We start from the raw sequence: 27,860 nt of genomic DNA on the forward strand, positions 1-27,860 counted from the left end.
AATCGAAGAACCCCCGCCTTCCAAAGCTCCTAGGGCTCCTCACATACCCAATGCGTGGTGTTACAATCCCTCCAATCACAAAACCCTGCACCGGCGTAGATGTCATAGTCAGTGTGGCCACAGGAGCAGGAATGCTGAGCACCTGAGGCTGTTGCACTTGCTGGTAAACCACGTTCTGCTGCAGCTGCGGCTGTACTTGCTGGTGGTAGATGACATTCTGCTGCGCTGGTTGTTGTACTGGTGGCTGTTGTACTTGTTGATGGTAGATGACATTCTGCTGTGCTGGTTGCTGTACTGGTGGTTGTTGTACTTGATGATGAACAACGATGTTTTGCTGAGGCGACTGCGCCTGGACTGGTGGTGGTGTTGGTGGTGCTGGTGCTGACAATTGAACGTTGATGTTACCACCCCCTCCCACTTCTCCGAGCATCACCGCGCCGTGCGTCCTAAGATACTCTTCGATCCTACTAGCCGTGCCTCGAACGTTGCTTCTTTCCGGGAACTTCTGCAGTTCTCTGTACATGTTGTTGTGTGTCTGAAGAAGGTAGTCCAGACTCTGCCTCTCGATCCAATCCAGGGGCCAAGGATGCTCAGGATAGTCATCCATTCCGCAAAAGTTAGGGGCATGCCTATATGAGAATGCCATTCCCCAAGGCATGATAAGCAAAGGTGCGCGTAGATGGTCTCGATATTATGTAGTATTGTGGTGGATTTCTTTATCGGGTCGATCTGTCGTTGGCGAGGTTTTGCTGATGCTGGTGGTGAGTATGGTCAAAAGAAGGGTTGGGAGACAAACTTTATGTACTTGATAGCGTACAGATTGTATCACGGTCTTGGACAGCCGTGAACACGCAGCTGTTGCGAAATAGCCTTCTGTGACAGGAGACCTAGTTCACTGACGACGGATACGATCTAGGAAACGCCATGCGTTGTCTTTGCCAATGGTGCATATACCACGCCTCGGAACCGTGTTTGCGAACGCGATATTCCAACGTTCGATGCCTCTTCACAGTAGTCAACAGTAACGTTGTGCGTGGAACAACACAGAAGTTGAGGTGTTCCTGTCACGTCAGCGAGCCTTCACAATTTCGCAACTAACGTACCCAACCCAATCCCCACTCTCCCTCACCCACATCCCCGTCCTAGATCTACCTCTATACGTCAAATTCCACAGCCTAGGACTATCTCGATAACATAACAGCATAACACTACCTACCAAGCACAATGTCAACCTCCCTAACCCTCAACGCCTTCACTCATCCCCACCCCTGGGCACCCACCACCATCCGGCTCTCGTCCACCCCATCTCTCATCTCCGCCCAAGCCTCCATAACACACCAACTCTACATCCTAGACTGCCGCGGCCACGATGCACGCGACATGCAGCGAACGTTGAACTACATCACAGCCGAACTGCGGATGCGAGAGATCGAAGACCTAGCTTTGGCAGAAGCCAGTCGCAAGATCGCGAGCGCAGAGGGCAAAGACAGCAACACTGAACCCTGGATCAAGAAAAAAGATGGAGGAGCACGGATGCGGGAAATGGAAGATGAAGATAAGCGCTGGGAGAAGGAAAGTGGCGGGAACCCGCGGTGGGGTGAGGGTAGAACTGCGCATCTGTACGGCAAGTAAGCGTTCACTTGTCACGGGACCAAGCCCTGATGTAATGATGAACTGGAAACGGATCGAGATCCTGCAATGCGCTATCAAGTAGTAATGTATATGATACATGTTGCGATCCAGTATTGCTTGGGTATCATACCTGTACGCCTGCAAATGCCCAAACTTTCGAGACGCTGTGCCTAATCAATCTTCCGCGTCTCCTCCGCCGCGCTCCATGCGCGCTCTGATGTCTCTCACTAATGCCTTCGCGTCTTCTACCTCTACACCGTCTTGACAGAGCTCGTTCGCTAGCTCCATGGCTCGTTGGTACATGCCGCGCATGTACTCCCATCGAGCGAGCCAGAGTCGGGCTTTGCTGGTCGTCGCAGTGACGCCAACACCACCGGCAGCTTCAGAGCCCACTTCTTCGTAGTCTGGCCCTTCTTCTTGTGCAAGTACTAGCTCCATGTATGCCGCGCATTCGTTCATGTTGTTTATCCTCTCATACAGCAGGGCGATCTGGTAGAGTACTTCTGGATCGAGGATACCTCCGCCGAGACCAGTAACTTCACTGCTCCCGAAAGAGGCTCCGACACCAGCATCATAATAGGAGCCTGCGACTAACGCGCGCTTGTATGATCGAATGCCATTCATGATCTTGCCCACTTTGCCGAAACATTGGCCGACCGCCATCCATAGCTTCGGATCGTAGGGTCGTAGGGCAGCGGCGCGTTGGTGATAGAACAGAGCGTACGAGTGCATCTCTAGCATCTCGTATGTCTGACCAAGTCCATACCAGGCGCGGTAGTCTTTCCGGTTCACGTCGACGGCGCACCGGTAGGATTCAATAGCGGCGTGGGTGTTCTTCATCTCCACAAACTCGTGGCCCATAAGCGTCCAAGCGGAAAGGAAGGTCCGGTCTAGAGTCAGAGCTCTTCGGAAATACATGACGGCTTTCTCATGCTCCGACTTGAGCGAGTAGTAGTTGCCCACCACGCAACATGTCTCCGGTCGGAATTTGTCGGTCGCTGTGGCGAGCTGTGCCAAGAAGGCAAGCTTGGGTCGCATGCCCATGACATACAGGATGTTGGAGTAATTGTCGAGATGATCGACCCGATGTGGATCTGATACGAGCAAGTCCGAGAAGATCTGTTCGGCATCGTCGAAGTCTTTGTTGTGGTAGTGGAGCAATGCCCGTTGGGTCTTTAGGAAGGCCGATGACGGGAAAATGGTCAGTATTTGCGACAGCGAAGTATGAATCTGTTCGTTGACCACGTAGAGCTCCTGAGATGACGTAACATGGAAGATGAAAGTCATGAGGTTTTGCGGTAGGCGTGTGACGATGCCATTGAGCTCTTCCATGGTGGTCAGTAGAGCTTGTAGCTCCTGCCACGCACCCCAGTTGTAGGTGTATTGGTGCACACTTTTGATCAGGTAGTCGATAGCAAGCTGCTCGTTCTTTCCCTTGGCCAGGACCATGCCGTATAGGTACTCCAGCCAGCCTTGCGGTTGTCGCCCGCTGTTGGGCAGGTCTCTGAACCACTCTTCAAGAACGGCAGATACTGTGGGCAGCTCCTTGTTCAATGTGACACCTCCGTCTTGAGGGCCGAGAATCATCTCGCTATCCTCGTTCATGCGCTTCTCCCCAGCTATGTATTTGGCATAGAGGGCAAGGAACAGCGCCTTCTGACTGATGCCCTTCATTGTATCGTTGGACAGCTTGGACTTGGATGGCGTGACCATCTTCGCCTTCCCCTTGGCGCCTTGCTTCGCCTTTGCTGTAGGCGTAGCAGGTGCCTGTGAGGCGCCCTTGGGTAGAGGGCCAGGCAGGAAGACGGCGGCGCATCGATCATACTCGCGGCAGTCGAAGTATGTCTTGGCGAGGAGGAACTTGTGCGTCTCACGTGCTTCTAGGCGTGCTTCGATGGGGTCTTTGCGTACGAGATTGGGTGTCTGCGGCGGTTGCGCATCCGACATGGGGGAGTCGACGTCGGTGTCCGAGCCTTCATCATCGGCCGATGGGAGCGAATCGAGTAATTCTGCGGCCCTTGTCAATATCAGCATGCAAAAGTCAGTCTACGTAACCATTGGTACTCACCATTTCGCCGAGTGATAGAGACAGCGCTCCGTGCAGCCGATGACGGCGTCCTGGAGCTGGGCCTTGAGTTGGGCCTCGTCGGCCGGCGATAGAGTTCCCATCGCGTCGCTATCAGGAAGAGATTACTATTTGCGCGCTTCAGATCATGGTTCAGGGCTCTATCGCGTGATGTTGCTGCCGCCGATGCGCGTGTTGATGGGGAGCTTCCTGTCGTGGTAGGGTGGGGCACAAACAATGGCCCGGCGAGCGGTTAAAGGTTGCGCCGCTGCGCCGCGGAAATTAGCCCCTTCACCGCCCGCACCCCTACATCTGCTACTGCCCCTCTATCTTGAACACTGCTGTCCAGAGATACCCAATTCACTGCGTTCAAGATGCCCACCACACTCAAAGAATTCGAGAGCGTATGGTCGCGCATTGTGGCCGACCTGCAGGAGCACTGCAAATCATACAAGCTGCCCCAGCAGTCTCTTGATTGGTTCACCAAGGTAGATATATCCCGAGAACGCGTCCAGGGTCCAGCTCGCTCACAATATCCCATAGTCACTGGACTACAACACTGTTGGCGGAAAATGCAACCGTGGCATGTCTGTTATCGACACCACTTCAATTCTGCAGAACAAGTCTCTTGACCCATCGTCAGAAGAGTATTTCCGTGCTGCCCTGCTCGGATGGATGATCGAACTCCTCCAGGCTTTCTTCCTGGTTTCGGACGATATCATGGACTCTTCAAAGACCCGTCGCGGCAACCCCTGCTGGTACCTTGCACCCAAGGTCGGTATGATCGCCATCAACGACGCCTTCATGCTGGAGTCGGCCATTTACGTGCTTCTCAAGAAGCACTTCCGTCAGGAGAAGAGTTACGTCGACATGATGGAGTTGTTCCACGAGGTCACATTCCAGACCGAATGCGGTCAATTATGTGATCTGTTGACTGCACCCGAAGACGATGTCAACCTTGACAACTTCAGTCTCGACAAGTTCACCTTCATTGTCATCTACAAGACTGCCTATTACTCTTTCTACCTCCCAGTCGCACTGGCACTCTACTATGCCGGTGCAGCTACACCAAAGAACCTCCAGACCGCAGAAGACATTCTCATCCCCATGGGCGAATACTTCCAAGCACAAGACGACTACCTCGATGCATTTGCTGACCCCACTGTTCTCGGCAAGATTGGCACCGACATCATGGACAACAAGTGCTCATGGCTGATCAACCAGGCCCTGAAGAAGGTCACTCCCGAGCAACGAAAGGTGCTAGAGGAGAACTACGGTCAGAAGGACTCGCAGAAGGAGGCCAAGGTCAAGGAGCTGTACCATGAGCTTAAGTTGAAGGAGTTTTACGAGCAGTGGGAAGAGGAGCGCGTTACCGAGCTGAGGGCGAAGATCGACAAGGTTGATGAGAGCGAGGGCTTGAAGAAGGTGGTCTTCGAGGTCTTCCTCCAGAAGATCTACAAGAGGAGCAAGTGAGCTGAAGACTAATTATACCATAGGTGGAGAAACACCTCGGGTGTCCACAGAATCTAAACGAACTGTCCGAACTTTCCATGTGGCTCGCAACAAATTGTCGCATCGATCAACTAAAATGCCATTGACACATATAAAGTAAAATACAACAGCTTGCAGTGAACCACCGGCGCAGATGCCATTGGAGGCGTGGGTGATGAAGGAACTTGCACATCCAATGGCATACACGTGGACGAATCGCGCTAGGCGCGGGCCGGCCAAAGTGGAGCGAGCCATCCCACCACCCTGTCGCGAGATCCAGTGACGCCGCGTCGCGTCTGCAGCCACGAACCTTTCGTCCCACCACTACTAAAACGACAACACGCATGCCTCTCGTTCTCGCGAACTCATACCCGTGCACCTGACGGGTACTTTGATGTGTTCTTATCTTTGCGCTAAGCGCAATCTGAAGGATGGTGGTACCTGATAATATGGGGGCCAGATTCTGCGACTCAGGCGCCCTGTCAATCAAAGTGGCGTGGTTTACGATGCCCCGTCCTGTGTAAGCGACCCTACTGGAAGTACTCTATCGTCTTCTGGTCTTTGCTACTCCACTGGACCAGCATGTTTTCCAACTTTGCCAGTGCAATATCTGGTAACGCTCCAGAGAGAGCAAGCAAAGATGAAGGGGCTTCGCTCACCTCGGTCCTCGAGACACCCACCCTACGGGTCGAACTGGCACTCCTCGTCCTCCTGAGCATCGATGCCATGCGAAACGACCTCACGGCTACCTTCGAGCCATACGACAACCCCGAACCGAAACCCTCCGTTGCAAACCGGCAGCTCGCACCCAAGACCAGAGCTCAGGCACCAGATCTCATGAGCTTCAACGAGCCGAGACAGACTACGAAACCAGCGCCTCCTACAAGGCAAACATCGCAAGAACATGAGTCCACACAAATGCAGGCTTTGCGACGAAGCGCCTTGACCTTCTTCGACAAATGGCGGGCGAGCGTTATGCATCGCATATGCGACGTCCTCTCTGTTCGGGGTGAGACTGTCCGGCAGGCGAAAGCAAAGCGGAAGCAAATGCTGGACCAAGCCGACAGACAAAATCAGGGCATCTCTTCGCTCATCGATTTCGACGACCTCGATCCCTTCGCGAACGCGGCTCCCAAACGACCCAAGAACACAAGACACGGGCACTATGAGGTGATCGAGACTAGGCTGCTAGCTCTTGAGGAAGATAAGCGTGTGTTGGTTTTACACTGCCTCCTGCTGCTCTTATTGAGTTTGGAGCAATACTCGGCATATTCGCGCATCTTGTTGCTACGTCTGGCAAGCAGTCTTAAACTAGAGGCTGATTTGCTGGGCGAGCATGAGAAGTCGGTTGCACAAGGTCTGCTAGCTACGGCTGCCTCTCAGATGGACGCCGAAGCGACAGCCAAGAACCAAGCGTCAAATGATGCTGTGTCACGCCGTTGGAAGGTTGGTCTCGCAACTGTGGGCGGTGCGGTCCTGATTGGTGTTACTGGCGGTCTTGCTGCGCCTTTGCTCGCCGCAGGCCTGGGTACTGTCATGGGCGGGCTGGGCTTGGGTGTGGTTTCGACGTATCTTGGTGCATTGGCGGGCAGCTCGGTGCTCGTTGGATCACTGTTCGGAGCCTACGGTGCGAAGATGACGGGGCGTCTAATGGACCAGTATGCGAAAGAGGTTCAAGATTTCGAATTCCTTCCGGTCCGAGGTATGTAAAGCGGAGATGAAGTCTTGCTTGAAGCTGAATGTACCAGATCCTGATCGACCGACGAATCAACGCGAGCTCGATTGGGCTGATGAGCAAGATGCGCGCGACCCACAGAAACGTGAACAGCATCGATTACGCGTATCCATTGGTGTTAGCGGCTGGCTAAGCTCCCCTTCCGACGTCAGCAAGCCTTGGGAGGTGGTCGACTCTGGTACAACTGAGCCATTCGCATTGCGTTTCGAGCTTGATGCAATGCTGCGTCTCGGCAACTCCCTCAACGATGTACTCTTCGGATACGCTTTTGATGGCGTCACATACACTGTCGTCAGTCGTACGCTTCTTGGCGCGCTGTACGCGGGTCTGTGGCCTCTTGGTCTGGTCAAAGCTGCCAGTGTTTTGGACAACCCTTTCCTCGTTGCACTTGCACGAGCCGACAAGGCTGGCAAGGTTCTTGCACATGCTCTTATCGATGGAGTGCAAGGGAAGCGACCTGTCACACTTACGGGTTACTCAGTGGGTGCACGTGTCGTGTACGCATGTCTGATCGAGCTTGCGGAACAACACGCGTTCGGTCTTGTCGAGTCTGCTGTTCTCATGGGCACTCCTGCCCCTGCCAACAGCAAGCGTTGGAGGCAAATACGGTCAGTTGTTGCGGGACGCGTTGTCAATGTTCACAGTACGGAAGATTATGTACTCGGCTTCCTCTATCGATCTGCCAAGCTTCAGGTAGGTGTCGCTGGTCTACAAAAGATCGAAAATGTCCATGGCGTGGAGAATTTCGATGTAAGCAAGCTTGTCAGTGGCCACGACCAGTATCGATACTTGGTCGGTACGATACTGGTCAAAGTCGCACTTGGTGATATGGACTTCAACAAGGTATCTGAGCAAGAACGCGCTCTCGAAGAGTCGGAGAGGCGAAAGAAACAGGCTCAAAAAGAGGCTAAACGCAAGGCAACGACTGAGCAAGCAAAGGAGCCTGTCGCCAGACCTCAGCCCCGAAGTCGACCGGTTGCTGCGGCTCACGCCTCTTCGAACTCTCTGATAGATCTCACAGAGCCAGAGCCGACCAAAGCTTCAGCCCCCAACAGCGATCTATCTGGTCTTTCCTTCACCTCCGCTGGTGTATCCGCGACTGAGCTCCCCCCTTCGAACGTCGAATCATCCACCCCAGCTCTGCATAAAACACCCATGGAAGAACCCAAGAGCTTTCCTGTTACCACTATGAGATCGTTCCCAGAACCACACGATCTATCAAGCCCCGAAAACTCGGCTGTCCGGCTGCAGAAGAAAGGGACCGAAGTCGCTGTTACCGAGGTTCTTGTCTTGGAAGGCAGTGATGCTGCTAAAGACAAGAGTATTGACAACGAGCATGATGACGAGTTTGACGACTTCGACTATGATGCCGAAGAAGTTAGTAGTGAGTTTGGAGAACTCAGCATGGTAGAGCCGCTGCCTATGGACGACTTCGATTATGGGTTGATGTAAGGACGCATGGACCAATCACGTCTTCCTGATAGCTCGCAAGGTTCACCCAACCTGACTAGTGGTCGTGAGATGGTACACCTCGATTATGCACGTTCCTTGTATGACGGCTTACATGTAAGGCACCAGCTTGGCTTTCAAAAAACCAAGACACGCTTCTCAAGCCTCGGATGATAAGCCGGATTAGTGAACGCGTTACGCGCGTAACGGTATAAAGTCATATGTCTTCAATCAAGTTCAGGAAAATCTTTCTAAATCCCAGTAAACTGATCAGTAGAAGCGGGCACTGTGACGTTAACACCAACCATCTTGCTCACTTCAACTAATCCATCATGCTATTAGCAACACATCCTACACCCACATCACTGCCCCCATCTTTCTCTAAACTCGGACCGCGGATATCTCTCTATACCCCACAAGCACACACCACTGGCGAACTTGTCATCCTATGTACGTGGCTCGGCGCCGCCCGAAAGCACATCGACAAATACGTCGCGGCTTACCGTGCCATCGCACCCAACGCCAAGATCCTACTCATCCAAAGCGACGTAACATCAGTCACAAGCTCCTACCCAGCACAACATAAAGCCATCATACCAGCCGTCGAAGCTGTGCGCTCTATACTGAGTGACTGCACTTACACCGCATCTACCAACATCGCTTCATCTCCAACCGCAAACACCACCAAAACGCACCCAACCCCCAAAATCCTCATCCACACTTTCTCAAACGGCGGCCCCATCTCCGCTACCGCCCTCCTCCTCGCCCTTCATACCCAGACCTCCGCACCCTTACCAATCACCGGTATTATCATGGACTCCGGACCTGCGGCAGGATACTACTGGAAATCATACAACGCTATGATTCTCTCTCTCCCACCAGGCCCAATCCGCTCGGCTGGCTACGTCTTCGTCCACGGTATCCTGATCATTTTGCGGGCGAGTGTGGCGTTGGGACGGTACGAGCACCCTGAGGTACTGGTTCGACGGACGCTGTTGGATGAGAAGTTTGTTTGTGGAGTGGAGGGGGGAAAGAAGAGGAGGGTGTGTTACTTGTATAGCAAGGCTGATCAGATGACGGACTGGGAGGATGTTGTTGCGCATAAGGAGATGGCGAGGGAGAAGGGATGGGACGTGGGAGAGGTGGTGTTTGAGGGGACGCCGCATTGTGGGCATTTTGTGGGGAATGAGGGTGTTTATGTTGGGCAGATGGGGAGGATGTGGGAGGGGACAGCATCTGGGTGTTGAACATTCATCATTCCAGTGTTTCAAGTAGAGTGACAAGTAGCTGGTTGATTGCTCTGCATGTACGTGGGAGTCGTATATGTTGGCTTGTCGCTCATTGTCTTGTTAATTATGACTCTGGTACTTCATCCGCCCATGGTATACTCGATTGCGCACCTGCCTTTTGAACTGTCATTGACGCCGCTCTATTAGCATGCGCAATTGCAGCATCAAGGTCAAAGTCTGCTCCCCTTGACATTGCTTTCCAACGCGCAACGGCAACCGTGTACGCGCCCGCAAACGTGTCGCCTGCGGCTGTTGTGTCGACAACCTTGACTTTGCGTGCCGGCACAACATGGCCTTGCTGAGATGACTCCTGTTGCTTTGCCGTCTTGTAGAACACGCCCTGAACACCCGAGTAAGTACGAGTCCGATTGCAAATCGGGGGGTTACTTACCTCGCCACCAAGCGTAATAATAACATTCTTTACCCCCCTCGCAATAAACACAGCAGCAACCTCATCCCACGAACTCCGCTTCTCGATCCCGGACAAAATCATCGCTTCCGTCTCATTAACGATAAGATGACCCAGCCCATGGTACGCTTCATCCGGCAACGGCACAGCAGGCGCAGGATTAATAATAGTCTCGACACCCTTCTCCCTGGCCGTCTTCATATTATGCAGCACAACCTGCAACGGCAATTCCAACTGGAAAAGCGCAACCCCCGCATCCTCATCCACAAGATCCTGCACCTCCACATCTCCATTCGCACCAGGACAAAACATAATCCTGTTTTCTCCGGACCCTGTCTCGACGATAATGACCGCAACACCCGTCTTTTTCCCTTTGAGGATCTGCACCTTCTCCGTCGACAATCCATCTTCCCGTAGAGCTTTCAAGAACCCCTCGTGAAACTCGTCGTCACCCACTGCACCCACCATCCTAACTTCGACATCGGAGTCCTGCGACGAAGAAGCTTGCGCTTTGGTGCGTGAGAGACGCGCACATGCGACGGCTTGGTTTGCGCCTTTTCCGCCCCAGCCAATGTTGAAGGATTCACTGGTTAGCGTTTCGCCGCCGACGGGAACGCGGGCTGTACGGGTTACGAGGTCGACATTTAGGGAGCCGATGACAGATATGACGGCTGATTTGGAAGACATTTTCGTTGTTGGGTATGCGAATGTGAAGTTTGGCGAGGGTAGGGTGTTGTATAGGATATGCAATGAGGCTCTGGGAGGTTAGCCGAAGACGCTATCTTGATTAGGTTAGCCGAGCCGACGATGTGATGTAATGCTGAGGGTGAGAGATCTTCCATTGGACTAATCGGAATGTCACTATTGCAAAAACAATTGAGAACTGATTCATCAATACATTCGTTTCTCAGTTTTTCATCACCTGCAGTCTCCCGAATCACCTGATTCTACAAGTTACCTACCTGGATAGGTATCTAACCCTGAAACCCTCTAACAACATTCACAACATCACCGACACGCCAATCATCCCTCGAAATGCCATTCAATCTGATCCTAGACCTACTTCCCGAGGATTTCGACCACCTCCATATATTGCCAGATCGCTGGCAAGAGCAAGAAACCACAATAACCCTCATCACGAAGCAAATCCAACGAGAGGAAAACCATCCCTTCGATCCGCACAGAGAACCCCTCCAGATCTCCCTCACAATCAACAATCCCCAAACCTTAGCAGAGCTAGGCGAGCAGCTCTCCAATTTGCCACCTAGGACCCGTGCCCTCACCCTCACGCTGCCCGAAAACCCGCCTGGCGCGAAGCTTGCCATGTCAGATGTCTCCTTGCCGGTCAAATACATCACACACCTACGCATCAAAATCTTGCCTGACGACTTCCCCGAATACGAGCCCACGCCAGAAGACTGGAATGAGCTTGCTCAGGCGTGGGGGGATGCATTTTTTTGCATGCCAGGGCGACATCACATCGAGAATGTGCTGTTGGATCTACACGGCATAGACCCTTTCATGGTACCAGACATCGTTCCTCTTCTAGTGGAGGTGACGACGGAGTTGTACACGAGAACGAAAGAAGAAAGTGGGAGGGAGTTAGTTTTTGGCGTTGTGGGTGCGGAGAGGCAGAGGCAGTGGATAGAGGGGCAGTTGCCGGGGAAGTCGGAGGATGACTTGTTTGACGAGGAGTTGGCTGCTGCGCGAAGGCAGCGTGGTGGGGCGTAGAGTTGAGTGGTATGTGGGGGTTTGTTGGGAGGCTTGATGTATGGTTGAGTATGTGTAAAGCCTATGTGACTTGTCGTTGCTTTCGGCCTTCGCTTATCATCCACATCGTCTCCGCTCGCGACTTGCTACGTACAGGCTCAGTGCTCGTCACATCTTCAAGAAAATCGCGTTAGCTGATAGAAACATTGCAACATTGATATTCGTGCCCAAACGGCGAGACCGTCATCCTGAAATCCTCTAATTCAACCAACCCACAACTCGACATGTGACGAACTTTTCGCAATCCGCCTCAAGTCGCATCGCGCATCTAAATACCACTTTCCATAGGGATATTGACTCCCAAGTTCCGCAACTTATCCGTAGCAGCCTCAACTAGCATACTATTCCGCTGTATGAGCTCCTGCACCTGCTCATTCTCTGCCTTCCTCGAGTAACTCGGTACTTTGACACCGGTACCTCTCGCTTGCTCGTGTTCGCCTGCTTGCTTGGCATTCCTCATAGCAGCTTCGATTTGTTGCGCTTGCTCCTTCTGTACCTCCTTGAGCCTGTTGAGACGCTGCCAGGCCGGACGTTCGCTGCCATCAACAGTGTCGGTCAAGGTCTCGCTTGCAGGATCAATGGCGCTGTCCATTGTCTGCAACTCTTCGATCCAGTTGCTTTCCTTTTCGCTGAGTTCACTGGAGCCGATGCTGACCATCTTTCGTCGAAGAGCTTCGTAACGCGCGTTGATCTGATCTTGTCGCGCGGTGACCTTCTCCAAACGCTCGTCGATGTTGGCGCTGCCGTATGTTGATCCGTTGTCTGAGCCGACTTGGTCGTTGCCGGTGACACTGTCGATGTTTGCTGCGATCCCGGACGTTCGGTAGATTTGATCCCTGAACTCTTCCTGCAGACGCGTTGCGCGGTTGAACAGATCCGATACGGCGAGTTGAAGTTTGGAAGTCTGCGCAGAGAGTACGCGATGAACATCCATAAGAAGCCCCAGGTTCGCAGGAGATAGCCTAATCTCATCCTTGAGAGCACCTCTATGCCGTGCGGGGATGTTGATGGAATTGTAAAGATCGAACGGTTCGTAGAGTTCTTTTGGTGGTTGCCAAGCTTGACGCACTTCCTTGTTGGGGCCAGTGATTGCCATGTATTCGGCGATTTCCTCCTGGGTAGGGAGACCTTCTTCAGGTGCATCGAGCAGAGCAGCTTGGGGTTCACCATCGACTGTGGTGAGAAGAAGGTAACCGACGTTCCCGTCTTCAATAACGGCGACTGCGGTGACTTCTTGCTCGTCTACATCGCCAGTGACGCGTCGCTGTAGGTATTGGTCCACGGAGGTGTTTGCCGATTCCAAGACGCGCTTGATACGGAAAGGTGAGCCCTCGGTCTGTGGCTGGGATAGCTCGGTCTCCAGCTTCCTGACCCAGGGCTCCATTGAGACGTAGAAGACCCCACTGGCGTGTGATACGAAGAATGAGAAGTCGGTGTGCACATCTGGCGTGATGCTCTGATTGAACGAGGGTTCATCGCTTTCCACCAGTGTAATTGTTTCCGCAATGATCAGCTCGTGTTCGGTTGGTTCTGTGGTGTCGATCTCGTCTTCCGGTGATGGCAGCCATCGCCCAACGATACCCTCAAGGTCCAAGCAGACATGTACCTTGCTCGTCTCGGTGAGCAAGCATACGACAGCGGTCGGCAGACCCTCTGCAGCCTCCTCTTCTTCGCTCTCGGAGAGAGTCTTCAGGGAGAAAACAATCATGTCGCTAAGCTCAAAATCATCGACTTCAGGCGAGATAGTGAAAGGTCCCTGTAGCAACGGCACCGCAGGCGCACTGTGTGGGCGAGCGAAGACCTGAACTGTGTCACCCTGCGCCCGCTCCTCTGCGAGAGGCTCCTCGTATAAGATGTCCGACAGCCATGACACCTGCTTCTCTGATGTTTTCAACTCGTCTTTGGGCGATGTCTCATCTTCTGAGAGCTCGGCGTAGTTGATGTTGATGGAGGAGGTAAGGGTTTGGAGGAATGTGTGGCTGCCGGGCGACTCAACCAACTGCCACTTGCTCGGTAGCAGAGGACAGAGCGCGTATACGTCTCCAAGTACCGTCGCGATCCACAGTGTCATCGGCGCCCAGCCATGGACACCTTCTTGGTCTGGGAAGTCGCCAAAGCATGCCGATGCAACTTCCAGCTCGACGGAGTCGGGAGAGAAGCCCTTGGAAGCTCCGAATTTGGAGGCGCTCAGATCGTCCTGGTCGCTGGTAGCGTTTGCGAGTTTGGGCAGATCGATGGAGAGCGATGGCTCACTGAAGGTAGACCTGTCGGCGCGGTTGATCTCCCACAGCCGAACTACGCCCGCCTTTGTGATGGTGACTAGGCAGCGCCCGTGATAGCCCAATGGATGCCATAGTGTTGTTGCGACGGGCGACTCTTCGAGAACGTGTACGGTCGGTCCCAACTGGAAGGCCTTTGGCTTCAACGGGCCGTCGTCCTCTCCAGCTCCGAGCAGCGACGAGTCGGGAAGGTGTATTACGTGTACCGTATGCGAGGTGGAGACGGCGAGGTAGTCTTCTTCGGGCGAAATGACGAGACGCGTGATCGGGAGTGGTATCGAGACTCGGAGTGTTCGGTATGCGGGCTGTTGGTCTTCCTTGAGGTTGACCAAGTCTGCCCATCGTATTTCGTTCCCAACAGCGACGAAGATCTCAGATCCTCTCGTTGCGATTGTCTTTCGCGGTCCCGGTTCCTGCTTCTTTGCTGCGACTCCATTCCCGTTTGTCTGCTTCGGCGCAAACAGATGATAGCCTGGGTTCGGTCGGCTGAGCCAGTCCGGCGTATAACCCAGTACTTTTGGCATGACGGCGAGCTCCCTCGGGTAATATTGAGAGAGTTAGGAGTGGGTATGGAATAGCTGCGTGGATTGTAGAGGTAAGAGTGTGGACAAACAAAAGTTCCAGCCGCGCGATACAGCGCCAAGACCGACGCGTCTCGAGAGCTCCGAGCTCGACTTTCGACTTCCGATCCTTACACTCACTCCAAAACAACCCTCAATATCTTCTCACTCCCCCGGGCCACGGTCGCTTCCTACAAATCTAGCTGACATCGAAGTTGAGGGCGCGCATCATGCCGGCGCTTCGCAGTACCATTGACCGCCTCGACAAGCCGAGTTCGTATGCGACAGCAAAGGTATGGCAGGCTACAACACATCGCATGAGTACTCAAAGACTGACTCTCTTCTAGAAGCGCAGACGCGACCGCAACGGACGTGACGATGACCGCGGCCGCTCTCCCTCGCCTGAAGACAAGCTCAAAGACGCAACCACCCTCTACGTCGGCAACCTTTCCTTCTACACCACCGAAGAACAGATCCACGAGCTGTTCAGCAAATGCGGCGAGATCAAGCGCTTAGTAATGGGTCTCGATCGATTCCAGAAGACACCATGCGGGTTCTGCTTCGTCGAATACTACACACACCAGGATGCGCTGGACTGCATGAAGTACATAGGCGGCACCAAGCTCGACGAGCGTGTCATTAGGACGGATTTGGACGAGGGTTTCGCCGAGGGAAGGCAGTACGGACGCGGAAAGAGCGGTGGTCAGGTGCGCGACGAGTACAGAGCCGAGTATGATCCCGGTAGGGGCGGATACGGCAGAGCTGTGGACGAGTACCACGAAGCGCAGTAAGATGACAATGGACTACGATCTCTCGGACCACCAGGACGTTAATCACGAGAAAAAACCTAGGCCATATTGATCAGAAGAACCTCGCGCCGCCGCGCCATCCCACATTGGCAAGCACTACTACGCTGAAACTGAAGACGACGAAGGGCACTTCAGTTACATGAGGGAACTCGCCCAACCCAATCTCAACTGGGTGTCGAAACACTGCAAAGAGGGCGTCTGGCGTCTATCATTCGGCAATGTTCATTAGTGCTTTAGTTATAAGCACATGCTCGTAGGGGGGAAAGATACCATACTAGATACCATCCCAAAACTCAGTACCATCTTCCAAAAACCCTCTCTTATGCTATACAAGAATGCCACCCAGCCATGCGCCTGTAAATGTCTAACATTTTCTGTCACTCATCTAGTCCGGTCCGCAAGTTCAAACTGCTGTCGCCTTTCCACGGCCTTTACAACCTCTCCCAACCACCAGACATGTATCCGTGGGTCATCCGTCAGTTCAGGATGGAAACTGCACCCAAACACATTGCCCTGTCGTACCGCTATTATATCTTCCGCACCCGGATGGTCATGTACCTGATTCTCCTGCAAAGGTTTCGCATTGGTCGACAGCGTAGCCATCACCTCAACTTCGCTTTCCAACTCCTTCCTCGCCAAGTCATCCACTGGTGTCTTACTCGGCGCAACAATCGTATCGTCCCTCTCACTCTCCCCTTCTTGTATGCCCACAGCCTTCTTACTCAGTAACAGCTTCTCTACAACAGGCGCGCGAATGAAGACGCATCGGTATGGATCGGTCTTGTTCGATTTGCTCGTCGACTCTAAGAAGGGCAGCTGGAGGTTTGCCTGGAAACTCTCGGTCTGTCGCCCGAAATGATTTCTGTTCACTCGCACGTCTAGACCTCCAATCAAGTCCTGGCCTCCCTTTTTCGTTCTATTGGCACTCTCTGCTAGCAGAATCAGGCCGGCGCATGTACCCCACGTTGGCTTGCGCTGCACCTTGACGAAGTCGCGGAGAGGCTCGAGCAGGGCGCTTCGTGCGGCTACGAGTGACATTGTTGTGCTTTCACCGCCGGGGATGATAAGCCCGTCGCATTGCGCGAGCTGGGCTGGTGTGCGGACCTCAATGAAGTGGAAGGTTTGCGACGAGGGGATGTTGGAGGATGCCGCGCGGAGGAGTTGGATGTGTTCGCTGAAAGCGCCTTGGAGGGCAAGGACGCCGACCGTTATATCTTGAGTACCGTTCTTTACCGTCATAGTAGAAACAAATCAGATCCCAGGAACTCCGTGACTGTAGGAAAAAAAGGAATTGAAGCGTCAAGGAAATGCACAGTCATGCAACGGAAAGTGACGGCAATGGCGAAATCCTTATCGATAAGCCCAGCCCCCACTAAAACGCGGTAATCGCCCGCGCGAGCACATGTCACCTCACACATGCGTTTGGTTCAGCCCTATTGATCCGCTTACCCCGACACGGTGCCACTCTTCGATCTACCTCTCCATCATCGACACTTCGGACCCCCATTGATGCCGTGAACGATCATGACATGTAGATCCCCACGCGTTCTACACATCACGTCAAGAAAGGTCGTACCTGCACTAAGGCTTCCAAGGCTCATATAAGGCCAGAGTCCTCCTAGTAGTCTAGTCTCACTACTTTAGCCGATAACGCAATCCGGCCCAGCATCAGTCTAGGAACAGTGGATGAAGGCGCTATGATTGACAAACAGGACGAAGAGCCAACGGGACACGGTCTCACGTGCTGGCTACTGGATACGCGAACACTATGGCCTGGAGAAAAGATCACAGATTCAGAATCAGTACGTCGTCGCTCACACACATGTCTGCCTAGAACATCAACTAATCATGCCTAGGCTAGAGAAGCACTCTCCCTCGTCACCCCCGAGGAACAAGACCTCATAAAACGCAAATACCACATCGCAGATGCGCGAATGAGCCTAGGCTCCGCCCTCCTCAAACGCCTTTTCGTCCACAAAACTCTCGGCATGCCATGGAAAGACATCCGCTTTGGCCGCAAACGCGATCCTAAACACGGAAAGCCTATCGCCTTGCTAATACCACCGCAACATGGCCCCGCTCCCGTGGAATTCAACATCAGTCACCAAGCCGGTCTCGTCGCACTCGTAGGCTGCGCAACCAATGAACTCGACGCAGAGGTTGGCGTGGATATAGTTTGCGTCAACGAACGAAACGACTATCGCGTTGTCGACGAGGAAGGCTTTGATGGCTGGGTAGACATGTACGCTGAGCTCTTCAGTGGGGAAGAACTCTTCGATATCAAGTATAATGTTGACCCATTTCCTCTTCTCGACGGCACGATGGTCACGCATGATATCTTGGGTCGGCACGACCGCTGTTGTAGGCGGAATGAGCATCTCAATGTTACATTACCAAATGGAGAAAAGAGGGAGTTGGACTCGGATCTTCTCATCGATGCGAAACTACGACGGTTCTACACATTCTGGTGCTTCAAAGAGGCGTACATCAAACTTGACGGCGAGGCGTTGCTCGCAGAGTGGATACCGCAATTGGAGTTCAAGCACGTGCGTGCGCCGAGGCCGGGGACGCCGGCGCGGTGTAGTACACATGGAACCTGGGGTGAGAGGGCGAGTGACGCGGAGGTCTGGTTTTCGATGAAGAGTGATGGAAAGGGGCCGACGGGCGTGAGGGGGTTGGGGAAGGGCGAATGTGGGAGACTGGAGGACACAAGAGTGGAGATCCAGGCTTTTGAGGAAGACTTCATGATTGGAGTTGCGGCGAGGGAGAAGAGGGATTCGGCGGTTGATGGGAGTAGGAAGAAGCTGCCGGATGTGTTGACGCATTTCAGGGGGTTGCATTTGGAAGAGGATGTTATGAGTGTTGCGAGGAGTACTTGATACTTTACTTTCCAGGAGAGCACCCATACCAGGCAGCTCCCTCAGCCGCTGCAAAGTGGCAAGAGCAGATTACATGCCAAAGTGTTCTTCAGAACCAGATTTTGCAACCTTAGCCCTCAGCCCCCATCTACTGGTTGTGGCTCGCCGAATATCTGTCCAAGGTGATAGCTTTCTTTCTCGCGTTCACGGTCGTGGTTTGGAAGCGACTTAGGTGCTTTTCCATGTTCAGACTCGTCATCCGGCGATGCTAGTTCGGCGACAGGTTCACTGTACTGTGGTCAGCAAAGATTCCAAATTACCGATTGTACAATATACCCTTGTACAGAAGATCGAGGATTTCTGATAATGTAGGGTGCCAGTGCAGATAGTGCTGTCTCGTCAAATGTCTCGGGTGAGATCAAAAATCGCATCATGTCGTCGTGAGTTGGTGCGGCTGGTGCTAAGGCCGACGCTGCTTTGCCGTCCTGGGCTACTTGCAACAGTCCGGAACGAACGCATTCGTTGCAGAACAAATCCGGGCTACCCTTCCAAAACACGTTCAAAACATTTTCAGCAGATGGTCGGTTGCTGGGGGTATGGTTCAGCATGTGACATGTCAAATAAATGGTGGCGCTTGGCCAAATCTGTGGGGAGATTCTGCCAGCCATATGTTCGATGGCCTCAATGATGTTATCTGCATAGTGATGCATGTCTGGCTTCATAGGATCTAGTTCCAGTGCGCATAAAATCTCGAAGTAGACACACCCGAGCGAGAACACGTCTGATTTCCGATTGCGAGGTTCAGAATTATGTACCTCCGGGGCCGCATACTTGCGGGTGATGGAATCAGGGTGGCCTGTAGTGTCACTCCGCGTATCTGCACCGTAGTCGAGAGAGGATCCAAAGTCCGTATATATGAAAGAGCCCTTGTGTACCAGAATGTTGTGAGGTTTGATGTCTTTGTGTCGTACTTTCTGGGCGTGCATGAATTGCAATCCGCTAGCGAGGCATCCGAAAGCATAGTCCAAGGTGTTCATCTCACTCTGTGTGAGGAGACCCTCATGAACATCGTCAAGGAATTTGTCCAGTGAACCCCCATCAGCGACAGGTGTCAGTAAAATGCCTACTTCACGCTTCCCTACGTAAGTGGCAAAGATCCGGGTGATATGATGATGTGGAGCTAGCCGTTGGATGACTAGGATCTCGTTATGAAAGATTCGCCTCCTCTCAGCAGCAGAACCGCGGACTCTGAAGACCTTGCGAGCGAAAACCCTGCCGGTATTTAGGTCCACAACCTCCTCCACGTTGGAGCAACCACCCTGTCCTAAATTGCGGAGTAATTTAAGAGGCAGCTCTTCGCCAGGCTCCAGAAGGTAATTTCGACCCTCTTCAATATGTAGAGTCCGTTTGGGGCCGCTGTCGCCGTCCATCGCCACCGGAAACTATACGCGCGTGACGCCGCGCAGTCGCTGGATGGACGATGTTAGGCGTAGAGTGCGACTGACAATGGTCAGCCTGCTCACTATACAGATATGCAATCACACGCCAATGTACTTACAAGTCGCCGCTAGGCCAGCGGCTCTACTGGCAATACTGACGGGTGCGAGAGACTAACATGGGCGCACAAAGCTGAGATAGTGTTGCGTAGAGAAAGTCGGGATATGCAGCGTCCTTGGAACTCTTGGAGGTTGTTTTATTAAGCTGGAGAAGAAACGAGGTCTTGAATTTTTGAGAAGGCTGAAAGTGAAGCATGCATGAAGTGAGAAGGCGGGCTCACGTCACAATGCATGGCGCAAGCTGAGGGCGGCATAGGCGATTGGCTCCAGGTGGAGGCACTGCCTACAACCATATCAACTCCCAAAGCCGGCTTTCGACCGTAATTCTGAGCGCTGCAGCGATGTTTGTCAGTGATAATGATATTTTAGACATCATATCGAGGTGAAGGATGGGCATTCGGTTTGTTGAGAGGAAACAGGTCGCATATACATAGTATACGCGATAGCACAGAGTCCTTCTCGAATCTCAACATAAGTACCATGAATCGCCAGGCAAAAGGGAACTATGCATCAATCGTTTAAATCGGCAGTTCGCTGTTGTTGGAGTACAAGGAAAAGAGAAGCGCGGCGAGCCTGTCATGTTTGGTAGCGTGGCTGAGTAAGCCCAGGTCCCGATTCCGAGATGGCCTCGGCGGGCGCGTCAGTCCTATCCCCTCAATGTAAGCTCTCTAGAACACTACCTGGCCCTCTCACAGTACAACGAACCCGACGAGCGCGCCGAGAAACGCAACATGTCGAAGCGCCTCATATTGGTGCCTAGTCTGAAGATGCCGAAGAAGATACGCGTCATGATTGTTAGACCCTGAGCGCATAAGGTTTGATAGCTACGTCAACGCTCCCGAAGTCCATCCGCAGCTATACCCAGATGTTTATCACACCCCTCACCAACCCAATATCACGCCCACAGTTTCCGCCTTGCTCTTACACAGTCAATTGAACGATATCTCGAAGCCCCCATCCTCAAAGCGATCCAGAAACCGCCACAATGTCTTCCAACTCGCTCAACTACCCGCTCCTCGCCATTCCAGCCTACTATGTCTTCTCTCTCGTCCCGCACATATACGCAGCTAGCCTTCTCACAGCCAACGGCTACAAGATCAACAACGCGAACCCCAAGGCAGCGTTGTCACCAGAAGCCGTGAAGGGCAAGGTGCCCGATGCTGTGTAAGGCTTCCCCACTCTGCCCACCCGAGATCCCTTGCTAGTCAGGTACTAACAGATCTGCAGCTTCAAAAAGTACCAACGCGCCGAGAACGCCCAGTCGAACAACATGGAACAAATGCCCCTCTTCGCCGCCGCCGTCATCGCTAGCATCGTTGCCGAACGCACCACCGCAACAGGGATAGGACGAGAGGTCATCTCAGGCGATGCAACAGGCTTGACAACATTTGTCACAGCTTGGTTTGTAGTCAGGGCAGCGTACTCTCTGGCATATGTACAAATCGCGACTTACTCGAAGAGCATGATCAGGAGTGGCCTTTGGTCTATCGGCAGCGGGCTAGCGATATACCAGATCTACAAGGCTGCTGCGATCTTGGGCTAGATATCGGGAATAATGAAGCGGTATTCTGAGCGTGATGGATACGACTTACAACGTTGGAACAAGAGGAAAAGTCCAAAACTATTCTTTAGAACCCATGAGCAATGATATCAGTTACTACTCAGTTCAGGTGTGCCGATAGTTAGGAACTTCAGAATCCACAATACCATCGATCGACACTTGCCAGTGTAACCTCGCGTCGCCGTCCCAACACGAACAAGGTCCAAACACGAACACGCACAACGGTAACACGAGTATATCACGCATGGTGGCGCAGTCACACTGGGATTGGTCTGGAACTCACGACGAAGTTTATTGAATGTACCAGTAACACAATGAATCTGCAGGAGACATTGACGACTAGCAGGTAGCCGTAATTCCACGCAGCCGCCTATATTTGGCCCATCAACTCTGATATCTCGCGAGCGTGATGCGATAACCAACCTTTCACTGCATGCGCTCACTTTCTACTGAAGATATAGTAGCTGCTTTCTACATCACATCATGATTCACCCCGAATCGTCGCACTCACTTCGCTTTGTATTGGCTTGTCTTCTACGCTGTGCCGCGACACAATCATCTTCAGCCTCTTTCCTTTATCCGGAAAGCGCTTCTCCCGTCTTGACAATCAACGTTTACGATTTTGTAAACGTCAAATGGATGTCCAACTACGATCGAGCTTACTTATACTTCTGGTGCGATCCCAATAGTGGGACCGGCAAACAGGCAGAATGTATGTAACCACCCTCGCAAGGTTTCTCAGTTACGGTCACCATCAAATCAGATGAACTTGCTGAAGCTGAGATACTGTAGTTCATGAACTGAATTTACGGGAGGTCGAATCAACCGGCGAAATGACCTTTTCGCCCCAGGAAAAATTGGATACAAGTAGCGGTTGGAGCGGTCACATCGCATGTTACTTCGACATCCAATACTATGGTGGCGGCAATGACGGGCAGCAAGGTCCACTTTTCACGATCGTGTCAGATATCGATAGTGCTCCAACTCTCTACGATCAAGCGTTCACATCGCTCCTGACTCCTACGACCAGTGAGGTGACGATGACCTCCCTGCCATTCTCTTCAGCCATTACTTGGTTGCCAGTCTCTAGCGTAACAACGGTATACGATCAACCGTCTACATCGCTCACCACATCTACTACTAGTGAGATGAAGACGTCCTCCATGGCACCTTCTTCAACGACTATGTGGTCGCCAGTCTCCGGCGTAACAACGGAGAAGGACAACAAGACACTCTCGGGTGGTGCAATAACAGGAATAGCATTGGGCGCAGCGTTTGCAGTGGTGGCATTGGTAACAGTAGGATGGTTCTTCTGTCGGTACCATCGGAGGATTAAGGCGTTAGAGACAAGAATGTCTGGAGCTGTCGGCACAACGGAACATCCATCGCAGAGACCGATACCCATACTACCTGCGGAGAAGCGTGATAGGCCACAGGCTGAGTTGTCTGAATTGGTGGCATAGAATGCGGGAACCGATGTTTTATTGTAAAGAGTCGGACTGGCCGAATATCAAGCTTTATCAGCGTTACCTCCCCACGCTCCATGTTCGCCCTCCGCCTTTGGCTTCCCGATCCTCTCTAGCTGCGCCTTCATGCCCGTACTCGTCGCCATAGTCCTCATGGCCTCGTCACAGTACTCTACACCGTCCCGAAAGTAGAAGTTCTTGCCAAAAAGCTCCACAGTTAGACCCCAGTTATCCTTGCCCGCCACCTTCCTTCCGTTACCGTCTTCAATGTGTCCTCCATCCACCACCTTCACCACGGCGTTAACGACTGTCTCCATGGGTGTCATGAAGCTCTCTGGGAGGGACCCCCATTCCTCTTCACTCAACAGGCCGGTGCGAACGATGCTTGGGCAGACCGTGAACGTTCTAATGCCAGCGTGGTGGTATGCTACTGTGATAGCACGGTTGAAGTGTATTACTCCCGCTTTAGCACCAGAGTACATAGGGCCAAACTCGGCTGGATAAAGTCCACCACAGCTTGCAGTCATGACTAGGGCCGCGTCATTGTTCTCTCTGCCATGCTTGACCAGGGATTTCCGGAAGTAGTGGAACGCGAGCCATGAGGTGTTTATCACTGCCGTGTAATTGACATCGACTACGAGGCTGTTCGGCGGTGGAGGCGGCGCGTCGAGAGCATGTTCTTCGTAGAAATCTGGGTGTTGGTGATCAAGTCAGTTGGTGTCTGATTTGCCATACGAACAGGATTGCTACGCACTGTCTTTTTCGGCGATACCAGCGTTCGCGAAGACGAAGTCGAGACGACCTGACTTTGACCATGCTGATTCGAAAGCTGCTACCAGCGAGGCGTAGTCGGCTACATTCGTCTGGTGAGCATGCGTATTCTTGAGTAAGAACGTGGCTTTCGTGAGATTATCAGCGCTGAGGTCGACAAGGTGCAGGTCCCACTCTTCATTAGTACGGGCTGCGAGGGCTTCAGCAACAGCGAGTCCCATTCCACTAGCTCCGCCAGTAATGAGAGCTACTTTCTTGACCATATTGAGATTGTTGAGTCGAGTAGATGAGTGATTCTTGTAGAAAGTGAGTGTTACAAATTAGATGGTTTGGGGTGCAAGAAGGAAGTCGTTGGAATTTATAGATTATGCGTATGAGGGCGACCGAGCGCGCTTGAAGAACTAGAAGGGCTGAAACTGATAGTACTAAGGTTGCGATATCCCTGCTCTGCATCAACATTCCACCGTAATAAGGTTGCGATATGTGCGATGAAGGTCCCTTCTGCGAGCACGTGATGCCAAGACACACGCTAGAGCCACTCCGTGTGTGCATCGGCGTGAGGTGGCCGACGTCATTCTGACTCATTCTCACTCATTCAGCGCCGGCTTTACAATCGGCCGGTGGCTGAAGCGCAGCCTTGCGTAGACATCCGGGTCTAATGCGCGAATGCGCTGCGAGATGGTAACAAATGCGGCGTCCAGGGTGCGCATCACGCTTTGGATGGCGTCGTCAAGCACCGGCTTTGTCGGACTAGACAATGCAGCGAGAAAAGGCGCCTTTTCATATTTAGACCAAGAGTCCAGCCAAGTCTGTTGGAATAGTGTCCTTTCTTGACGAACTTAGGCCCGTACTTGGACTTCAGCGAGTGAACTCGACGTTGGTTGGGGAGGTCAAGAGGCAGACTGTCCCTCATGCTGTCCTGTGCAGACTTCTTTTCCACCCGACCGCGCTGGTAGTTATGCCGTCTCTCCTCCTTCCGTAGCTGGCGCTTCAACATTGTGCCGCCTTGACTCGACATGCCGCCGTCGAATGTCTGAGCAAGGCCTCAAGGCGAGCGCAATGGGGACTAGAGTGTGGTGTTGTGGGCAAGGCGCAGGAACTTCGGTGGTGAGAGAACTGCGGGTTGGGGCCTGAGCGGCGGTCGTAGAGAAGCGACGGTCTCGAGTAGGCGTCAGTGGCCAGGAAGTCACCATGGCGAGAGAGCGTCGTTGATCAGGAAGCGGCAATCGCGGGTGATCGTCGACGAGGGAGCCGCGAAGTTGATGGCTGGTGCCATCGTGGGGCTCTAATGGTGATCCTGCGACGTCTTGGGCTCTCGTCCTTCGTTGGCTGACAAGGAGCATAGACGCGATAAAGGCGCGCAAGCAGCGGGTGCAAGCAGCGGATACATGCCAGCGGTGATGTCGTGACTCCGGCGTTGTTGTGGTGCGAATCGAGGGCGGGTTTGGCGGGCCAGAACAAACAACCAAAACTACGGTCGCATCACTCTGACAACCGGGCCGTGCAGGCGCTGGCGAAGGGGTATCGCGCGTTCAGGGCAGAGGCGTAATCGGCGTCAAGGTACAGTCGCGAAGATGTAGTCGCGAGGATGTAGTTATGAAATTGATGATATAATCGCAGCGGCTGCCTGCTTGGCGCAACAGTGTTGTCAGATGTGCACGACGTCATTGAAGATAGGATGCAGGTGTGGCTGCATAAGCGGTGTCAGGTCGGAGGCTGCAGATAAACGAACGATTTACTAAAGTTCCGTCCGAACCCAGTGTCTGCCAAAATGCTTTTGCACGCATACACATCGGCATCGAGATGTCGCAAGCCGGCGTAAGCAGGGTGGAAATGATGGGCTCGTCTATCCGTATCGAGTTGCGTTAGAGTAGCTAAATAATCAGACAGGATGTCGGATCGACACGGATTACAAAGAGCAAAGGCTTTCCTGTGGAGGTATATTAGAGAAGACACTGTAGACATCTTCAGGAAAGAGCGACTGAAGTCGCTCGTGCAGATTGCGCTGCACAAAACCAGTTGTTTGTATCTTTCTAGGCATGGAGAGGCGGCCTTGCTCACACCTGCGGTAAACTGTCGCAAGCGGTCGAGAGCCGCATGGCATACTTCTTAGATCAAGCAACGCGCAAAAGCATCAATTGAGGATAGCGCGACCAACAGATTCAAGATGTTCTTCAAGGTAGGCCCGAACTTGAATCGTAAGTGTGGGACCGTTATCTCGGTCGTTCACGTCGGCAGTATTGATGCGCCAGGGTTCACGCATCCTAGCCCCCGCAGTATTTCTTCTGGAATCTCAACATCCCCGAAGGCTTGGTTCTGCATCCTCACTCGCTCGTTTCCTTGTTCAATTCGTTGCAGCTGGTATTACGGAAAGGATGTTTTCGTCAACTCCCCTCAAGACAGCCGCATGGCTCGCATTCACAGCTTCTTTGAGCTCAGCCACACCCCAGTATGGCACTTCTCCAAAGGTCCAGTTCAAGCACTGGCCTGCTGAGGCAGCGACAGCCCTCTCCACCATGATCGCAAAGAACGCCAATCAAAGCAACTATGCGGTCTTCGACATGGACAACACCAGTTACCGCTACGATCTCGAAGAATCGCTTCTTCCTTTCCTTGAGAACCGTGGCATCCTCACGCGCGACAACTTGGATCCCAGCCTCAAGTTGGTCGATTTCAAAGACACTGCAAACTTTACCGAATCGTTGTACAGCTACTACAACCGTTTGTGTGAGATTGACGACTTCGTCTGCTATCCATGGGCTGCACAAATCTGGTCTGGCTTCACACTGCGCGAACTCAAGACCTACGTAGATGAGCTTATGGCATACAACTCATCCATTCCCACGAAGTACTGGGACGGTGACGAAGTCACATCCAGCAGCGTAAACCCGCCGAAGGTGTTCCGGGGCCAGGTCGAGCTCTACAATGCTCTCATGGACAATGGCATCGCCGTCTATGTTATCAGCGCTGCGCATGAGGAGCTTGTCCGCATGGTGGCCAGCGACCCGAAGTACGGATACAACGTACCACCTCAAAACGTCATTGGCGTTACCACTGTCCTGAAGAACGTTACCTCCGGCGAGCTCACCAACGCTCGCAAGCAGATCACAGAAGGAACCTACAACGAGACCGCTAATCTCGACCTGGTAGTAACTCCGTATCTGTGGACACCTGCTACATGGTTTGCCGGAAAATGGGCTGCTATCCTTACCTACATCGATCAATGGAAGCGCCCCATCTTGGCTGGTGGTGATACTCCCGGAAGCGATTCGTACATGCAATTCCATGGGGTCGACACAGCAAAGGGTGGCGTGCATCTGTGGATTAACCGTAGAGACGCGTACTTTGAGCAATTGCAAGAGGAGATCAGGAACAACACTCAGGCGCAAATTGCTAATGGCAGGGAGGTTACGGCGGACAAGAACTGGGTTGTTGTCAAGCCCGAGGAGATTCTGTAAATATGTCATGCAAAGGTGGAGAGGCAGAGATGCGATAGATAGTGGCGGATGGATGGTAGCCCGCACTCCAGGGCTGCCGGAGAGACAAACCACGCTAGTTGACGTAATCGCTCGGCTAAGCTTTCTTCCAGCCCGCTTTTAGTCTTCCCTTTCTCGTGCCTGTTATCGACGCGTCAAGCTCACCAACCACCTCACTAATCCACGCGTCGCCACTAACCATGCAAATGACGCGTGAAATCAGAGCGCATGCATGAAGGGATAGTAAGTCGCGCTCTCGTTGCCTTCCACCTTGTCCTTCCTTCGATGATGATCCCACATTACACTTGAACCGAGATTCTTTAGTTCCGGCCCTTCCTTCGTGCGCCTCGTGGTTTGCGAAAGCTAGCCCGGGTGCACTGGGTTGGGGCAGACTTTGGTTTCGATGCGCGAGTAGAAGATAGCTCTGATTTGCACAATATTGCACCTGTAGAACCAATTTGGATGTTAACAGTACTAACGGAGACTAAGTAGTTCAACGTACAAAAGTTTCTATAATCTAATATAGTGGTATCTAAAGCGCTCGCACGGTGCGAAACGAATGCCGAAAGAAACTTTATCAAAAAGAAATCCTAGCTTTTATCTTTCTATCAGAGCTACATTAGCGTCTAGTTTACTCTAAACATCTTTCTATACCTTGTCTAGCTAATTATCTATTAGGTATAT

General features: G+C 52.7%; 13 protein-coding genes across 13 annotated transcripts; 8 read left to right on the top strand and 5 right to left on the bottom strand.

Annotated features, from left to right (window-relative positions):
- Positions 1–1,224: 1,224 nt before the first annotated feature.
- Positions 1,225–1,632, top strand: J4E92_000433 (uncharacterized protein; the record flags this gene model as incomplete). The annotated part of the gene is made up of 1 exon (XM_051491850.1): positions 1,225–1,632. The coding sequence occupies one exon, from the start codon at positions 1,225–1,227 to the stop codon at positions 1,630–1,632; it is 408 nt and encodes a 135-aa protein (XP_051357362.1).
- Positions 1,633–1,806: 174 nt separating this feature from the next.
- Positions 1,807–3,801, bottom strand: J4E92_000434 (uncharacterized protein; the record flags this gene model as incomplete). Its single annotated transcript, XM_051491851.1, has 2 exons — positions 1,807–3,649; positions 3,701–3,801. 2 exons carry the CDS (start codon positions 3,799–3,801, stop codon positions 1,807–1,809), a joined length of 1,944 nt encoding a protein of 647 aa, XP_051357363.1.
- A 270-nt stretch (positions 3,802–4,071) lies between these two features.
- On the top strand, positions 4,072–5,170 carry J4E92_000435 (uncharacterized protein; the record flags this gene model as incomplete). The annotated part of the gene is made up of 2 exons (XM_051491852.1): positions 4,072–4,185; positions 4,241–5,170. 2 exons carry the CDS (start codon positions 4,072–4,074, stop codon positions 5,168–5,170), a joined length of 1,044 nt encoding a protein of 347 aa, XP_051357364.1.
- Positions 5,171–5,770: 600 nt separating this feature from the next.
- Positions 5,771–8,375, top strand: J4E92_000436 (uncharacterized protein; the record flags this gene model as incomplete). Its single annotated transcript, XM_051491853.1, has 2 exons — positions 5,771–6,890; positions 6,937–8,375. 2 exons carry the CDS (start codon positions 5,771–5,773, stop codon positions 8,373–8,375), a joined length of 2,559 nt encoding a protein of 852 aa, XP_051357365.1.
- Positions 8,376–9,725: 1,350 nt separating this feature from the next.
- On the bottom strand, positions 9,726–10,757 carry J4E92_000437 (uncharacterized protein; the record flags this gene model as incomplete). The annotated part of the gene is made up of 2 exons (XM_051491854.1): positions 9,726–10,001; positions 10,053–10,757. The coding sequence occupies 2 exons, from the start codon at positions 10,755–10,757 to the stop codon at positions 9,726–9,728; spliced, it is 981 nt and encodes a 326-aa protein (XP_051357366.1).
- Positions 10,758–11,105: 348 nt separating this feature from the next.
- On the top strand, positions 11,106–11,801 carry J4E92_000438 (uncharacterized protein; the record flags this gene model as incomplete). The annotated part of the gene is made up of 1 exon (XM_051491855.1): positions 11,106–11,801. The coding sequence occupies one exon, from the start codon at positions 11,106–11,108 to the stop codon at positions 11,799–11,801; it is 696 nt and encodes a 231-aa protein (XP_051357367.1).
- Positions 11,802–12,108: 307 nt separating this feature from the next.
- J4E92_000439 (uncharacterized protein) lies at positions 12,109–14,643 on the bottom strand (the record flags this gene model as incomplete). The annotated part of the gene is made up of 1 exon (XM_051491856.1): positions 12,109–14,643. One exon carries the CDS (start codon positions 14,641–14,643, stop codon positions 12,109–12,111), a length of 2,535 nt encoding a protein of 844 aa, XP_051357368.1.
- A 266-nt stretch (positions 14,644–14,909) lies between these two features.
- On the top strand, positions 14,910–15,470 carry CBP20 (Nuclear cap-binding protein subunit 2; the record flags this gene model as incomplete). The annotated part of the gene is made up of 2 exons (XM_051491857.1): positions 14,910–14,972; positions 15,027–15,470. The coding sequence occupies 2 exons, from the start codon at positions 14,910–14,912 to the stop codon at positions 15,468–15,470; spliced, it is 507 nt and encodes a 168-aa protein (XP_051357369.1).
- A 399-nt stretch (positions 15,471–15,869) lies between these two features.
- On the bottom strand, positions 15,870–16,727 carry J4E92_000441 (uncharacterized protein; the record flags this gene model as incomplete). The annotated part of the gene is made up of 1 exon (XM_051491858.1): positions 15,870–16,727. The coding sequence occupies one exon, from the start codon at positions 16,725–16,727 to the stop codon at positions 15,870–15,872; it is 858 nt and encodes a 285-aa protein (XP_051357370.1).
- A 458-nt stretch (positions 16,728–17,185) lies between these two features.
- J4E92_000442 (uncharacterized protein) lies at positions 17,186–18,367 on the top strand (the record flags this gene model as incomplete). The annotated part of the gene is made up of 2 exons (XM_051491859.1): positions 17,186–17,290; positions 17,345–18,367. The coding sequence occupies 2 exons, from the start codon at positions 17,186–17,188 to the stop codon at positions 18,365–18,367; spliced, it is 1,128 nt and encodes a 375-aa protein (XP_051357371.1).
- A 2,520-nt stretch (positions 18,368–20,887) lies between these two features.
- Positions 20,888–21,445, top strand: J4E92_000443 (uncharacterized protein; the record flags this gene model as incomplete). Its single annotated transcript, XM_051491860.1, has 2 exons — positions 20,888–21,066; positions 21,130–21,445. 2 exons carry the CDS (start codon positions 20,888–20,890, stop codon positions 21,443–21,445), a joined length of 495 nt encoding a protein of 164 aa, XP_051357372.1.
- A 1,126-nt stretch (positions 21,446–22,571) lies between these two features.
- Positions 22,572–23,963, bottom strand: J4E92_000444 (uncharacterized protein; the record flags this gene model as incomplete). The annotated part of the gene is made up of 3 exons (XM_051491861.1): positions 22,572–22,819; positions 22,994–23,620; positions 23,684–23,963. 3 exons carry the CDS (start codon positions 23,961–23,963, stop codon positions 22,572–22,574), a joined length of 1,155 nt encoding a protein of 384 aa, XP_051357373.1.
- Positions 23,964–26,075: 2,112 nt separating this feature from the next.
- J4E92_000445 (uncharacterized protein) lies at positions 26,076–27,158 on the top strand (the record flags this gene model as incomplete). Its single annotated transcript, XM_051491862.1, has 2 exons — positions 26,076–26,083; positions 26,135–27,158. 2 exons carry the CDS (start codon positions 26,076–26,078, stop codon positions 27,156–27,158), a joined length of 1,032 nt encoding a protein of 343 aa, XP_051357374.1.
- Between the last annotated feature and the right edge of the window lie 702 nt (positions 27,159–27,860).

The sequence above is a fragment of the Alternaria infectoria genome, assembly GCF_024043175.1.
Source record: "Alternaria infectoria strain BMP 0036 chromosome Unknown scaffold_1, whole genome shotgun sequence".
In the NCBI taxonomy this organism is placed as follows: domain Eukaryota; kingdom Fungi; phylum Ascomycota; class Dothideomycetes; order Pleosporales; family Pleosporaceae; genus Alternaria; species Alternaria infectoria.